Genomic DNA, 16,219 nt, shown 5'->3' on the forward strand with positions numbered 1-16,219 from the left:
ATCCATGCTAAAGAAACGTAAAGCACACGCTTTGCATTTCACACTGGCAGAACCACCTTTTTATATATATTCCATCTCCAGGGTCACTCAGGGTGCACAGACAGAGATGCGTTCCCTGTGTGGTGTTTTTAACGTGTGACGAATCCTTAGTCACGTTATAGGATGAAGAAAAAAATAAAAGAAGAGGGCATTCCCTAGCGAACCAGCCCTAGCTCAGGCCGGCGCCCAGGGCAGCCCCGGCGCGCGGGCGGTGCCGGCCTCTGCAGGGCCCTGCGGCCGCCCCGCGCTGCCCCTGCCCCTGGGCACACCCCAGGTGGGCGCTGCCGTGGCTCCAAGGAAGCCGCAGGCTGCTGTCGCGACCGAAGCCGCTGTCGCGACCGGGGCTGCCAGGTTCCCCCTCGATCCGCCATGTCGCCCCCTGCCGGCGCCAGCCCCGCCCCCTGCGGCTGCCCTTCCGGCAGCGCTGCGTCACTTCCCGTCGGGCCGCGGCGAGGAGAAGATGGCGGCGTTGGGCGAGCCGGTGCGCCTGGAGCGAGGTGAGCGCGGCGGCGGCTGCTGAGGGACGGGCGCTGCTGGCCGCTGGCCGCTTGTCGCTGCGGGCGAGGTGGGGCCGCTGCCGTAGCCCGGTGCTGGGGCGCGCTGCTAGGGGCCTGGCCCGAGGCCTGGGGGCGGCCTTCCCCGGCCCCCTTGCCCCGGCCCGAGGCCTGGGCCAGTGCCGCCGTGCCGCGCTGTGCAGTGTCGTGCCGTGCCGGGAGGGAGAGCGGGCAGCCATGGCGGCACTACTCCGGCCCGCCGCGGGGCACCGAGCGGCTCCTCCGCCCCCCGGGCGGCCGGGGAGCGGCCGTGCGGTGGCTGCTCTGGAGATGTTTCCCTTCGCCGCTGGTTCTTGCGGTGTGCGGGTGGCACTCGCTCCCTCGGCTCTTTGCGCAGCCCCCGAGGGGTTTCCTCGCGTTTCGGGGTGTGGCCGGGTTTCTGGGGACGCGCTCGCCCCAGGCCGCCTGTAGATGGGTCTGCTGTGCCGTCTGCCAGCTCCGCTCGCCTGAGAGCTCCTTGTTTCTCTTTCACTCCTGGGGAAACTTACTCTGAAAGCTAAGAATTAGCTGTGTTCAAGTCCTGTCTGTTAGGCTGTGTCTTAGCAGTGATAACTTCCTTGTTTTTATAGCAGGCAACTGACACACACGGGTCCCTATACACTTTTTCGTGGATCTTCTCAACTCCGTTATTCTCTTGCATTTATGTTTTTATCCCGATTTGCCACTTGATAGTAATTTGTATTGTTAATAGCGGTGCAGTCTGTGACCGGAATTAGTAGGGAAACTGGTAAAATACAGAACCTAACTATAGTATGTTTGTGTCTTTTTATCCAGGGCTTTTAAGAAACAACGATAGACTTCCTTCAGGGTGGTTCTTCAGAACTGTGCAATGTCTGCAGTAGCTCAGTGAACACATGCTTGTATAGCATTACAAATGGTTGGTTTATTAGTGCATATTTAGGAATATAGGGATTGGGAAATGGAATCTAAATGGGAATACAGAGAATGAGAAATCCTGTTTTTGAAAGGGAAAGCAATTAAGTGGAGTGTAGGCGATGGGATGAATGGAGTGTTTTTCCCCTGGGTCTCGTTGGGACCACTCCCTCTACTCGCAGTGCTAGATGCTTTTTTGTAGATACACCCACTTGATTGTGCTTGGTACTATCATGTTACCTACCACAGAACTCCGTTTTTCTATTTGCTTAATCTTCCTTCCCATTCCACAAGTGAACCACTTGTAATGTGTGAGAGAAGGCCTGTAAATAGTGAGTTACGTAAGGACTTTGCTTCCCACTCCACAGCTCATTTACCCTCTCTGTTCTGAAGCTTGTTAATTAGGGCAGCTGCTTTGGCAGTGGATTAGTTGCTCTTGTTAGGTCTGCGGAGTTAAACCTTGGGCAGCATCCTTCTCTACTTCATTACCCTGCCACTATGCACTGTCCGTGAAAACAAACAAATCTGCAGTTACTTACGGATCAGTGGAACAAAGGAGCTATTTAGTCTTCCTGGCATACTGGTCTTTTTAATAAGAGAAGAGAAAGGGAACACAGTATAACAGACTTGCAAGAGGTTTATTTACAGAAATGAATAATCTGTTAATTGTATGGGGTTGACTGCAGATAACTCGATGATGAATCAGCAGCAGCTTGAAAGTGAACATCACTAATGTTGCTGGCATATAGCATAAGAAAAGAGAGAATAGTGTAGAAATCGAGCTGATTTTAAATGTTTACCATATGCTTACCATCAGGGCAACTGAAAATTCTCCCTGTCTGTTCTCTCCTCCGAGCGGCATTGCAAACACCACCACCCAAATTCACTGGAGTGCAGGGCTGAAACAACATTTTATATTTTGAAGTTATTCTTATGGTTTGGCAGTGATGTGTGATACCTCTACATACACCTTAGGAATCCAGACTATTTGAACAGAAGCGGCGGAGGTGGTTAATAATGAGCATCTATGAAGATGCTGCATTTTTCCTCTTTCTGTGTTTAGTTCACACATACGTTTGGAGTGGTGGTATCTTCCTGGCTTTTTCTCCACATTCTTTTAGTTTAAATGTATCTTTTTTTTTTTTTCTTTTTTTTGTCAGAACCTCGATCTAGCATCCTGTGATCACAAAAAATTATTTGTGAAGAACGGATGACTGATATAAAAAGGATGAAAACGTTAAAAGAAAATTGGTTTTTTAGTTGTGTGGATTCAATTTTACAATGAGTTTTATGTGTGGGGTTTTTTTATCATCTACCTCTAGAGTAATTTCTACATCAATCCTTGTTGAAATCCATTACTGGAACAATCAACTTTCAGCTGATCAATACATACAGCTGAGCAGTGCTTCGGGAGGAAGCAAACTACATCAACAGGGCAGTCAACAATCTTTTCTTGAAAACGAAAGGTGTGTTTTGCCACTTGTTCCCAGCCAAACTAGTTCCTTTCCAGAGCAGTATTGCTGGGAGAGATTGAATCTTCAGCTTTTGACTGGTCGTGCCTAATGCAGTTCAGTAGGAAAAAGTTACGCTCATTTCACTTTCGGACTGGTATAATGGGGTCCTGTCAACAGGGCAAAACAAAACAACTGTTGGGGAAAAAGAGTGTCCTGGTAGTGGGATCCCTTGCCTGTGTCTGCCCGAGCAAGTGGTGCAGTGTGGTAAAAGGAGATCTGTGGAATGCTGAGGACCCAATTTTCATGCTGTGCTTGTCTACTTTGGGTTTTTACTTTACAGCAGCAGTTTGGTCCTTTGATCTGAAAGCCCTTTTTTATTAAAGTGCATTTTCTGCTTTAGTTTCATCTAAAAGGAATCCAGTTCAGTGTATCCCAGTCACTTTTTGACAAGTGGATTGTGTGCTTCTAGTCTGTGCTTTATGAAAGACACAGCTGGTTCCCAAACCAGCCAATTTCTCCTTAGGGTATAAAATGTGATGTAGTTCTGTCTGTTAGGAGATGCAGGTAGGAAATATATCGAGTTTATTGATGAAATACAGAAGTTGGAAAAAGACGAGGAATTAGCGAATGGAGTTCTGGAGCGTTTATTTCTGCCGCTACTCTTTGGATCAGTAGGTTGCTGTTGCCCTTAAAAATTTCTGGCAGTGTCCTGATCAAACTGTTAGATAACAAGTTCACGCACTTCATGGTTCGTGGGCTGCAGGCACAAGAACAGCTGCATGGAACTGTACTTTTTATGTGCATGAAGTAGTTATTTGTCTGCAAACATCTGCAAGTATTTAAATGATAGCTGTATTGTAATTTATATACTTACTAGACTTTCTCATGAATTTATGGAGTGTTGCAGGATTGGAAGTGCTTCTGTCGACATTTGTTGATCATTGTACTTCAAACTGTTAAGTGTGAGACCATGAAATTAAGATAATTTGTACTGCTGTTGCTGAACACAAGGATTACTAAGAAAGCTGGTGATTTTGCATCATAAAAAACAATTGCATCTAGAATCTCTTTAATTTCACTGATGAGTTTATATGTTAAATGAAATACAAAATGTGTGCTAGGAAATTAAAAGCTTTAGAAGCATTTTTTCGTAACTCATGGAGATGGAAAGAACATTGAAAGTGGGCAGAACATCACTGTGGGTTATCTCTGGCCAGTGCACTTGACATTAATTTCAGAACAGGCACCCCCTTGTCTTCTCCTTCAGTTACATAAATTCTCTCTTTTTTGACTTCGTCTTTAGGAGGAGTTTGTGGCTATTGCACTTTTTCTGTGCTGACGTGATGCTATTGAGTAGACGTGCATTCACATGAAGAATGATTGCCTGAAAATTAATTACAGAAAAAAGTAATGCATTTGGGATATAGCAGTGTCCTAGCCTTCGTCCTTTTCTAAAATAATCTGTGCCTTATTTATACAGTATATTAATCACTGCTTCTTTGCCTTTGTGATAATGAAGGTAATCCTTTCTGTGTGCTTTTCTGAGAGACTGTTCTGCTTCTGTTCAAGGAATTGCGTGATTCAGAATGATCACTAATGTAACACTTTGGAAATACAAGTGAGAGCTATGAATATATGCTACTCGTGTAGAGCTGCCAGGACCACGCCACATAGTGTTCGATGCCTGTCTTGAGTCGTACCGGTCTGGAACCAAATCCTTCACAGGGAGTTCAGTTTCACAAAGCAGCATCCACTTTCATGAGAACGTGGACAATTTGAGTTCTTAGGAACAAATTTCTAGGAACTGGAACAAAGAGGTTTGGGGCCAGGTAGTTCTCAGTGCTGTTGTAGGAGAAGCAACAAGTCTACTTGTTGAACGAATTTTTTGAACATAAAAGGTTTGTTAGCATATTTAATGATATTCTAGCTGTGTAAAAAGAATTTTGTCCATGCAGTAGATAGATTTTGAAGTACGCATATGAAATGTTAGTAGTATATACATCAACAAAATGGTTCAATATGATTTAATCTTCAAGGAAAAATCAGATTGTCTTTGTAATATGCATATGGAAGTGATACCTTCGGATATTTTACAGGGTTGCGTTGCTGTGGTTGACTTAATAGTCTGAAAGTACGGTGGTTTAATGTAACATTTTGTAGATAAGTAGTTCTATGGGAGAGAGGAAAGTAGTACATAGTTTTAAGGTGTATACCCAGTATGTACACAGACTGCTCCGTTAATTTAAAAAAATAAATTAAAAAATCCAACAAAAAAAACCAAACTAAAAAACACTTCGGGTTTCCTCAGGCATTACTCATTACTAGTGTTTTATTTTCCTGTAGACATCTGCAGAGCAATTGAGTTGCTGGAAAAATTACAGAGAAGTGGAGAAGTGCCACCACAAAAGCTACAGGCTTTGCAAAGGGTCCTTCAAAGTGAATTCTGTAATGCTGTAAGGGAGGTAAGTTAACCTGACATAAGCAGTTACCTTGAGTTAAAAAACAATGTTTTACCTTTTCATTTTTGTGCTCAGTGCATTAATCTGATTTTGTTCTTCTTAAAAGCTGATTTACAAAGTTTAATAGAACAAAACTTATTTTTTAAAATTCAAAAGCAAATAATTTAAGCTAGAATAGGTGTGTTAAATAATGGCTCAGGAGCAAATAACTTCTTAGATGTTATTTTGAGAGCCTGTCTTTACCAGCAGCTAGCAGGCTGTCATCTTGGAGTGTAAGAATGGACAAAGTACCAATTGCCTCGGTATCAGCATCACCTTGAGGTGGGGCCTTGCACCACCTCATGTTCCTTCCAGCTACTCTTTCAGAGATTTTTAGGTGATTGAATATGCTTTGCTCTTTCTGTTAGTGCTACCACTGATGATAACACCTGGAATAATTTAAAAGATCAGTTTGTAGATACAGATGTCATCTTAATATTTCCATCCTGTTGAGGATGGTGTGTTTGTTGTGTAGCAAGTCCAAATGGTTGACAGGTAGATGTAAGGATATGTGTTAGCCCTCAGTGTAAACATGTCCTTAGCATTAGTATTCTTATTGCCTCTATGTTTTCAATAACTTCTTTTTTCTGAAGGTGTTCAATTAGTTGCCTCAGTTGAAGGAAAATTTGGGGGTTTGTGGGGAGGGATGCATTGTCAGGAGAGCTTTGAAGAGTTGTCCGTAGGTGATTTTGCATGCATCCTTATTGAAGAGTTCGATCTTGAATCAAACAACAGAAGATAGTCACCTGTGTCTCCAGTCACGTGTGTGAGATTAGCTATAAGCATTTGTAAATTCATGGTGAGGTCTGAATGCCGTGGGAGGAGGGAAGATTTAGGTTGAGACCTGGATATGTGTGGATTAACTGAGCGATAAAGATGCCAAGAGTGGTATTGCCTGATAGTAAGGTAGGTTGTCACTTGACGCATTGTAGTGAATCAGGGAGTAACTTCTTATTAGAGGTGTGTACTTTTTAATTTACACATTTTTGAGTTGTACCTGATATTTTGTTGTATAATCTACGGAGAAAAATGTCTGTTCTCCCCATGCTTAAAACTGTTTTGTCTCTAAAGGTGTACGAACACGTATACGAAACTGTGGATATCAGCAGTAGCCCAGAAGTTAGAGCTAATGCAACAGCAAAGGTAAACCTCAAACCGGTGTAAAATACAGTAGTTTGTTAATTTAAAAGCAGAAGATTATTTAAAATTCAGAAGGCTATTATCTAGATGTCTGATAAAATGGATGAACTTAATGGGTTATTAAAAGGTATAAAAAAGACTTGTTATTTTTAAGTTTCTTCCATTTTAATTTTATTCTTGGAGTCCTAAATTTTTCATGCTAGTGTTGGTATCTAAGGAATTCATCTCGTTTGTCTTAACAATTAAGTACTTTGAGATAAAAATTCTTTTTCAGTCTGGTCGCCGTCTCTAGTTAAGGGGTCTGCATTTAATTTCTTATAAATAGGAGTGTCTTATTCCTTACAGGCCACCGTAGCTGCATTTGCTGCCAGCGAAGGTCATTCCCATCCCAGAGTGGTTGAACTACCCAAAACCGAAGAAGGTCTTGGATTCAACATTATGGGAGGCAAAGAACAAAATTCTCCAATCTATATCTCTCGAATTATCCCTGGCGGTATAGCTGATAGACATGGAGGCCTGAAACGTGGAGACCAGCTGCTTTCTGTAAACGGAGTGGTAGGAACTGGTTTTCACTTTCTGTAGCAGTAACGACTTGTTTCCACGTGGGGGCACACAGGGAATATGCAGGGCACAAGCTCGATGTCATTTTTAATCTTGGCAAAGTAGTTTCTTTCTGACCTTGCAAGAACAACTTGAGTAGGTTTCTGTAGAGAGCTCTAGGATTATGCTTTGGTGATCTGTCTCAACTGGGAACTGTACTACTTATGTCAGTATTTCAGATTCTGAAGGGTTCTATAAATTGACTCAAAGAATTGTTGTATGAAATAGTAACTGCCATTATGGCTTCCTCTTTCATACAAGTTTCATGATACAGATTTAAAATAATAGTTTTCTGCACCTTCTAAGGTAAGTAGTTATGCTATGTTGAGTTAGACTGACCAGATTCTCATTATCCCAACAAAAATGCTACTGTATTATGAAAGCTGTAATAAGGTGGAACTACAAGGTGGTGCTATCTTCAGTTCTGTGGTGTTTTTTTTCTTTCCACTTAAGTGCATGGAGCTTCAAAAATAGAGGCTTTTTAGAATATTTTAAGGAGCATATGTCTAAAATGCCGTTGTGGATATTTATTTTTAATAAGTATCCTCTTGTGAAGAGTTACAATACAAAATAAAACACAGGGTGACTGGAAAGAGGAGGCTGTGGACAGGCTTTGACTTATGGTAGCTGCCAGTGAAATGCATGTAAATATCTCTCAACCCCCTGCTTTTATTTTAGAGAAGCTGTATGCTAGCTTAATGTTCTGCATTACATCTGCAAACCAAATTTTATTTTGAGACTGAGCATCAAACCAAATCCTATGCTTTTTAACCCCAGTGGTTTTTTTTGACAAGAATAGAGACTTACTGGGTGTCTGTACTCTGGGAAGTCGCTGCTAGCCCAGATCTCTGACATGCTTGGCTCCTGATTATTACCTGGGAGTCCAAATGTACTTTTTAGGAGACGTAAGAGAAATTATGACCATAGTGGTGCAACTGTCCTTGGCTTGGCCTTCCTGTTACTTTGAAGCAGTGAGGGATGGGTATAGAACTCTCTTTAGATGAGACCTTCCTCACCCACAGACCCCCTTAAAGAAAACAAAACCACCACTCTATCCAAAACTGAGCCTGATCGTCAGACAGTTGGTGCAGCTAATGACTGCATGTCTGCATACACGTATATAAATACAGATGTAACCATTGTAAGAGTGCAGCAAGTGAGTGCATAAAATACTGTTGAGAATGCCAGCGTGGTCTCAGAGGAATTGTCTGCTGATGTTTACAGATGGAATCCTGTCGTCTTAATACACGACAGGCATATTCTTTTAATTGTAATTTCTAATTTAATAATGAAGAAATGAAAAATAAATTGCCACTGCCAAGACTGCAGTGAATGTGCCTTAAAACAAGTTTGGTTTTTTTCCAGCTGGGAGACTGGTGTACTCCAGAATTTTAGGTGTTTTGATATGGTAAGCGTAGAACTTCACAAACCTTTTATTAGCCTTTTTAAACAGAACAACCTACACATCCACTTGATTAACAAAAATGAAAACACTCAGATCTATGTGTTGTCTAAGTCTGATAGAAGAGAAATAACTTGGGGTTTTTTTAATTGTTGTCTTTCTTTCTGTAAGTAACTTTATAGTAACGGGGAAACCCTCCAATCAACAGGTACATCACCTGCCTTCTAGCTTCTAATAGCACCAGTGGGAGGTAGGCTTGGGGTAGTCCTATCATTGTGTTTAATAAGTTCGGGAGAAATAAGTTTTTCTGATAAAATGTGTGCTGTCCAGGAATATATATGTGGGTGCAGTTGTTCAGAACTGTTACTTAAAATTGGTAACTAGATTAATATAACCCTAATAAATTCTGGGAGTTGTTTTAGCGAAAATGTTTTCATTCTGTTCTTAAAGAGTTGGGTTAGGTTATTCTTAATCTTGAATACCTTGCATTTACTGAGAGACGTGTGGAGCCCTGAGACAGGCAACACACTGCACGTTGGCTGCTATACTGCAGGCACCCAGTATGCACTGTATTGCCTTGTAACACAGGATAGCATCAAGAAGGCAGCTATCTCACAGTTGTCATGTGGCAACTTAATACACAAATTGAGGGTGACTACTGAATTTAAAACGTATGCCGAAAGAAGAAAAATAATCTTGAATTTTAAATAAGTGACCTGCTGAAGTTGTTTATTTTTAAGTGTGATTCCATAACTGCTTAATGTTATCCTGATTTCACTTACTGTATGTAAACAATTTAATTTTTCAGCGTAAACCTAACTAAAATTTTTGTGCTACCCTTTTGTTGTTTTTTTTTTTTTTTTAAATACTGATTAGTAAAATTTATCATCACGTCTTACTGATTTGCTGAAGAATAAATCCTGAACTTGGGTGATGTTGTCCTTGTGCAGTCTTCAAACTAGAATGCTTCAATATTTGATTTTACAGAAGTTGTACAAAAAATGAAAAAATCTGTTTTCTAATACTGTACTTAATGGTTTATACTTTGCAGAGTGTCGAAGGTGAACACCATGAAAAAGCAGTAGAACTGCTGAAGGCAGCTCAAGGAAAGGTTAAATTAGTTGTGCGATACACACCAAAGGTCCTGGAAGAAATGGAGTCGAGATTTGAAAAAATGAGATCGGCCAAACGCAGGCAGCAAAATTAACATTGTATGCGATAACTTAGAAAATATATTCCATTTACATTTTATAGTTTGCTTTGTGACTCAGTTGATCCAATGCCTGGGCTACAAAAGACCCTGTCCTTTTCATAGAATCACAGAATGATTGAGATTGGAGGGACTCCTGGAGATTGTCTGGTGTAACCCCCCTGCTCAGAGGAGAGTTAGCTAGAGCAGGTTGCTCAGGACTCTGACAGGCTTGGTTTTTAAGTGCTCCAAGTATGGAGACTCCAGAAGATCTCTGGGCAACCTGTCCTAGTGTTTTGATCTCCCTCACGCTACAAAGGTCCATTCTTCCATTTAAATGGAGTTTCTTGTATTGCCATTGGTGTCCGTTGCCTCTTGTCCAGTCACTGGATGCTGCTGAGAAGAGTCTGGCTTTTTTACTCCTCCTTATCAGGCGTTTATACCCATTGGTAAGATCACCCCTGAGCCTTCTCATCTCCAGGCTAGACAATCCCAGTTCTCAGCTTCTTGTCTGTCAGACGCTCCAATCACTTCATCACCTTGGTGGCCCTTCGCTGGACTCACTCTGGTATGCCCGTGTCTGTATTGAACTGGGGAGTGCAAAACTGGACCCAGCGCTTCAGTTGCGTCTGAGCAGAGGGAAAGAGTCGCCCCCCCCTCAATTTGCTGGCAGCGCTCTTCCTCACGCAGATCAGAAGAGTGCTGGGCTGCTTTGCTGCCAGGGCGCGCGGTGACTCGCAGTGAGCTTGGGATGGTTCTCTGCAAGGCTGCTTTGCGGCTGGTCAGCCTCTCCGCCTGTGCTGGTGCGTGGTGTTACTCCTCCCCAGGTGCAGGATTTTACACTTTCCTTCACTGAACTTTGAGATTCTCGTTTGCCCATTTCTCCAGCCTGCCAGGGTCCCTTTGAATGGCTCACTTGAGGGGCTCTGTCCCATCACGCTTCATGTTAACGAGTATGTTGCACTGTATGGACCCCAGTACAGACCCCTGGGGTGCAGCAGTAGTGACTGGTGTACAGCAGGATTTTGTACTACTGATCCCAATGACCCTTGGCAGTTCTGCTGGTTTTAGAATGTTTTCAGTCTCCGTGTGTTTCACAGTTTTAAGAGGAATGTGTACTTTTAAAATGGCCTACAATACCCTGAAAAAGTATGCGTGGATATTTCTGTTGATTTTTTTAAGAAGTCTCTTTCGTGTCAGACCTCTAAGCGTGAAAGTGAATTTGCAGTCTTTTCAAAGGCATTTAAGAACGCATACTTGTACAATTGGCATCCCTTTTTTCCTGCCTTTTTTTTTTTTTTTCATTACTTAACATAGAATGCAGGTTTTTTTGCTAAATGATTTTGGAAAAAAGATTCTTATGTAGCAGTATCTTGGCACTTTTCTGAAGAATATGTTGTATATCAACTACAAAACCTAATTGTGATCTACTGTGTAGCTGATAATGATACCAGATTTTATAATGTTCTGGCGAGTACATTATTTTTTACACTTCTCCTAAATTGTGATTTGTTACTTTGGAAATTGTATTACCTCGCCTGTAAATAATTTACAGTTGGTGTTCTCATAGAATGATTTTGTAATAGCCAACATACACAAATTTTCAACAATCATTCCTGTAACTTACATTATTTTGTACTAATCTTGAAGCAGCTAAGGGGAAAAAAATCTAATAGCGTATACAGTTCTAGATTGCCTGTCTAGATGTATTTTTATATTCAGAAACAGAAGATATATTAGTGCAGTGCAAAAGAATTCCAGATGTTTCCCTGACTTTCTGCTGTTTAAAAGAAATATTCATCTTAATTGTCATACCTCTTTTGTGTTTTTAGTATGTCCTATTGTAGTCTTATTTACAGACTGACTGTATTGGTCTTGGACTAGTTAATACCTAAATTATTATTACCTTTATGAGTACAATGTTCTGAGGCTTATATGCCAGGTTACCACCGATTTATTACTGATTGCTTCTGACTTGGAGAATTCTTCGTTGTACTACATCACCATTGCTATAAAAGTTTATGTGGGATGGTGCTGTGGTGGGAATAAGAAAATCTCCAGCTATAAGCAATTGATGTCTTATCTCGAGCGGTGTTGATGGTGACATGGTTTTTGTGTGCTGTTTTGAAGAAAATTTCTGGACAGAGATCCACCTCTTGGAATCTACCAGGTTTGAGATTGTAGTTATGTAGTTCAGGTTTGGGGTTTTTTTGGGGGGGTTGTGGGTTTTTTTGTTTGGTTTTTTTTTTTTTTTAAGTTCACCTTTTGGTATATATCTAGAATTAACTTGGTTGTGTACTGGCTGTCTGTTCCCTTGTATGGCAGCTGTGGGTGCATCTTAATTGACTTAGTAATTGGATTTGTAGAAGCTTAAAAGTTAAAACTTAAAAGTGCAGTTCTTACTATGTGGCTAATCCCTGGTCTTTCTACATGGAGCAGTCTGGTCCATTGTGAAATAATTGAGGATGTGAAAGGAAGGAAAAGGTTAGCGATCTAAAAATGACAGCATGTAGTTTGTGCTTTGTCAGTTGATCTACTGGAGAAGAAAAAAATGTGATTGCTTTCTGCATGTTTGTAAGCATGGTAAGCCTGCAAAGAGAAATTTGGATTTTAAAGATACTGATCGGTTGAAAATACAGTATAAATATTTATCGGTTAGATGACATGAGCACTGAATTGCGTGGTTGATTATGTGTCATAGGCCTTTCAGAAGGCCCCATGTTACTAATACAACCATGTTGTTGAATTGTATATTTTTATGGAACAACTAATGTTTATAAAGTATTGAGACCAAAATCACTAGTTAGACCAATTGTGGATGTGTTTTAATTTAATTGTAAAATAGTAAAGATTTGTTTTAGAGCTATATATAAATATATATATATATAAAAGAAAGGTATGGATACAAGATAGAAACGTGCATTTTAAAACCTATATCCCTTCTGTTACTGAACAAAGGTGTGTTTTGTTACTCTACAGAAATACTTAACTCTAGTGCAGCTAGAGCTGCTAAATGCAGTAGCATTTTCATTCTGAATTGTAGCATTTGGATACAGTTTGTCAACTACTGCAAATTGTGGGGAGGTGTATCTGGGCATAGAAATTGTACATGTAGAATTTAAGAGTTTTTAAATTGCAACAACAAAAAAATTCCAATCAACAGACAACTCGTTAACAGTCATCTTTAATACTATAAAACCCCTGTAATATTAAGGAAAGGATGGATTAAAATATCCCAAGAAACATGATCTCTGTTACTACTGAGCAGTGCTTGTACTGTGCTAATATAGAGTCCCTGCACACTTGGTGAACAGATTAAGAAGAGGTATCATTTCTGCAGATGACATCTACATCTATTGCTGCTGTGAGGGATCTTTGGGTTTTATCAACAGAAAAATAAAAGTTAAATTTCTCGTGCATTGCATTTGTGCATTGTTCTTTTGATTTTCCATTTTGAGTGGTGTTTTGACTGCTCTAATTGGGTGCTTGTAATTTCTGGGCATAACATAAACTCCCTGAGTGTGTGTGGCCATCCAAAGAGAAAAGCTTTAACTCTTTTATTAGTTTGTTCTCCTGATTGCTTAGGGGTCTTCCCTTTTCTACCCTAGTATTTTCAGATTTGTTGGAGAAGAAAATCAGAATGCTATAAAGCATCTATAATACCTTGGACCTCCTGCATTTTTGAGAACTCTGTAGTCTCAGCTGCATAAATTCAAATTATGTATATTATTGTGACTCAGATACTATCTTCTAATTGTTTTAACCAAGTATCTCAAGTAAGGGAGATGTTGGAATTTCTGTTATTCCTTGTTTAAAGACCTTGTAAGATTGTCAGCTTCTTGGAAAAATGTGCCTGGAGTTATGAACTGAGATAAAGGTAGAAAATGCTTCAGTTCTGAACGCAGAGACTGTAACGTAGGTAGGCTGGACTGCGGACTGAAAATACACGCACAAATATTTATGTGAATACTTGTTGTAGAGGATTGATAACACATGAGCTGGAAATAGAAGCACATTTTCAATTCTATTTTAAAGTAATTTCCATGTTCTGGCTTACAGGGTGGCAATCTCTTGTTCTGCTAAATATGGTTCAGATATATAAACTGTGAATTTCAACATAAGGCTTGTAACATTACACCAAAGATGGACTGCAGTTAGATCAACTACTGCTTTTTAAGTCGCATTATCTCATTGTTTCATTGCAATTACAGGCCTAATTGATTTAAAAACAACGAAAAATCTTGGTGGAACATACTTTATTTCTGACTTCTGATTTCAGTGTGATCTAGCAGTCAATATCCAAGCAAGCTGGAAGTGCCACCCTCTTCTCCTCAATTATGAATACTTGCTTCTGCTGGCATTTGCTGGTTTTTGACCACGTATGGAGCTGTTTCAGTTCGGTAAGCGAGCAGGAACCCAGTCATTGTGTCGTTGGGTTTTTTGAGTCTGTTTCCACTGACGTAGGTGAACTCAAAAAGCAAAGTGCATGGTCAAAAGACTTGCTTTGGTGCAAGGAAGGGGTGAGCCCGTGGCAGGTAGACAAAGTGGCTGGAATTCCAGGGAGGCCCGAGGTATGGAGCAGTCCAGGTTTCTTTGATTCTTTGTCTTGTAAAATCCTGATTAGAAGCTGGATTTGGAGAAAGCCTGGGTTGCAATGCTTGCTTTTAGAGGGAGGTTTTCCTTTGCCAGGAGGGCCTGAGGCTGAGACAGCACACCTGACAAAGGCATCTGAAATTCGGAAGTGTGCCTCAGGATAAAATTGGTAGCTAGTTCTTATGGCAAAAAAGCAAACCAAGAAAGCTGCAAGAAAAGTTCCAGGGAAGCCTTTTAAAATTAAGTTAGCATTGAATTTGGAGTTTTGATGTACTACTATTCCTTGTTGTTTTAGAGATCCATCTTGGTTCTAGAGTGGCAAAGTCATGAAAAGTAAAACAAACTTCACATCCCTCACCTTTGGTTTATTGGGGTTGGTTTGTGTGTTAAGTAAATTTGGTATTTTGTTGTTAACAAAGGCTTAGAAGGTTTAAAGTCTTTCACTCAGATTCATGCTATGGTTACTTCCCTGCTCCTCGAAGAAAAACAAAGGAGCCTTGTCGCGGGTTGCAGGACAAGTGGGAAATTGGATCTATTAATTCCAAACTAAACAATCTTCAGGTACCTGTATGAACTTTGTAGCTGTTTAGTTGTATAGTTTGATGTATTGATTAATCTTGTCTCTATCTACAGAAAGGTTTCTGTTAATATAAAAACTGGAGTAAGGTGGATATATTGCAGTATTGCTGGGTATTCAGTCTTAAAAAAACTTTACACTGAAATGATGTGTCCTGGTGAGAAATGGTGATACTTAAGCAGTTTTTTTCTCCCTTTGATTTCCCCCGTCTTTTCACATTTTAAAAAAAATAATTTATTTTCCTGGCTGGTTGCTCTGATTGTGATAGCCATGTTTGCTTTCTATGCTATCTAAAGAGTTACACAGGTTTTTGTCTGAAGTTACTGGCTTTTTTTCCTGTTACATCGTCAGTTTTAGGCACTCAAGACATACTTTCCTTCATGTTTCTTTCTGATTTCTCCTTGGCTGTCTAGAAAAGAGATCTGTAGAGAGGGGGAAAAAACAAACCCAAACCCCAGAATGCCCCACCACCACCAAAAAGTCATCTTCCCAAACAGTGCAAGACTTTGAGTTGTGTACTACCAAAGGTCAGTAGAACCACCTATACCTGGTTCTTACTTAATTGCAGCTCCGATTCTCTGCCTGAGCAGTACAGTAGCATTGTGTGAGTAAAAACTATAATAGATAAATAATATATAAAAAATAAAAACCTGTGTTGCCAACTGGGTGGCTGACAGCAGGGAAGTCAGTCGTTGGGCCTTCTACCTACCTCAAGTGTCTGTAGTTAAAAGGCAGAAGTTAGTGATTTATTGTGTTACTGGCATTGATTGCAGTAGCGACTGGAAGTCCTGGGTTTGAATGGGGATCCTGTCGTGTTTCGCAGCATATGGACACAGAACAAACAGTTTGGCTCCGGAGAGCCTCAGTCTCTTGCTAAGAAATTGTTTTGTGGCTGGTATTGTAAGGTGTTTCAGAGAAGTGGAAGGAAAAAAAGCAAACAAACAAAAAACCAAACCAGTAGAAAAAAGACTTTTTGCAGTTTTCTCTGTGACTTTATTCAGGGCAAATGTGTTTGGCTTTTTTTTTTTTTTTTTTCCTCCAAGAAGTACAAAACAGCCTGCTCCTCAGTATGAGCAGACAGCTTGAGATGCAAATACCTACTCCGGTATATGTATTAAAGCTTGCTGCTTTTTTTGGGAGGCTCCTGACTGTAATCTTACTGAAGCTGAGAGCTGGCAGTAGTCATGGGTCATCTCCATGATAAATGTGGAGTCCCGAAGAATTTGTATTTGTGTTGCTGTTTCATGGAAGTATTAAATGTGTGTAATGTGTAAATGTCTGAGCTGCTGCTGGTGTTAGA

At 40.6% G+C, this 16,219-nt stretch overlaps 1 protein-coding gene across 1 annotated transcript; it reads left to right on the top strand.

Moving 5' to 3' along the window:
- The first annotated feature begins 425 nt into the window (after window positions 1-425).
- On the top strand, window positions 426-13,168 carry LIN7C (lin-7 homolog C, crumbs cell polarity complex component). The gene is made up of 5 exons (XM_055814146.1): window positions 426-536; window positions 5,264-5,382; window positions 6,490-6,561; window positions 6,904-7,113; window positions 9,612-13,168. The coding sequence occupies exons 1-5, from the start codon at window positions 500-502 to the stop codon at window positions 9,765-9,767; spliced, it is 594 nt and encodes a 197-aa protein (XP_055670121.1). The 5' UTR covers window positions 426-499; the 3' UTR covers window positions 9,768-13,168.
- The last annotated feature ends 3,051 nt before the right edge of the window (window positions 13,169-16,219 follow it).

The sequence above is a fragment of the Falco peregrinus genome, chromosome 9, assembly GCF_023634155.1.
Source record: "Falco peregrinus isolate bFalPer1 chromosome 9, bFalPer1.pri, whole genome shotgun sequence".
Lineage (NCBI taxonomy): Eukaryota > Metazoa > Chordata > Aves > Falconiformes > Falconidae > Falco > Falco peregrinus.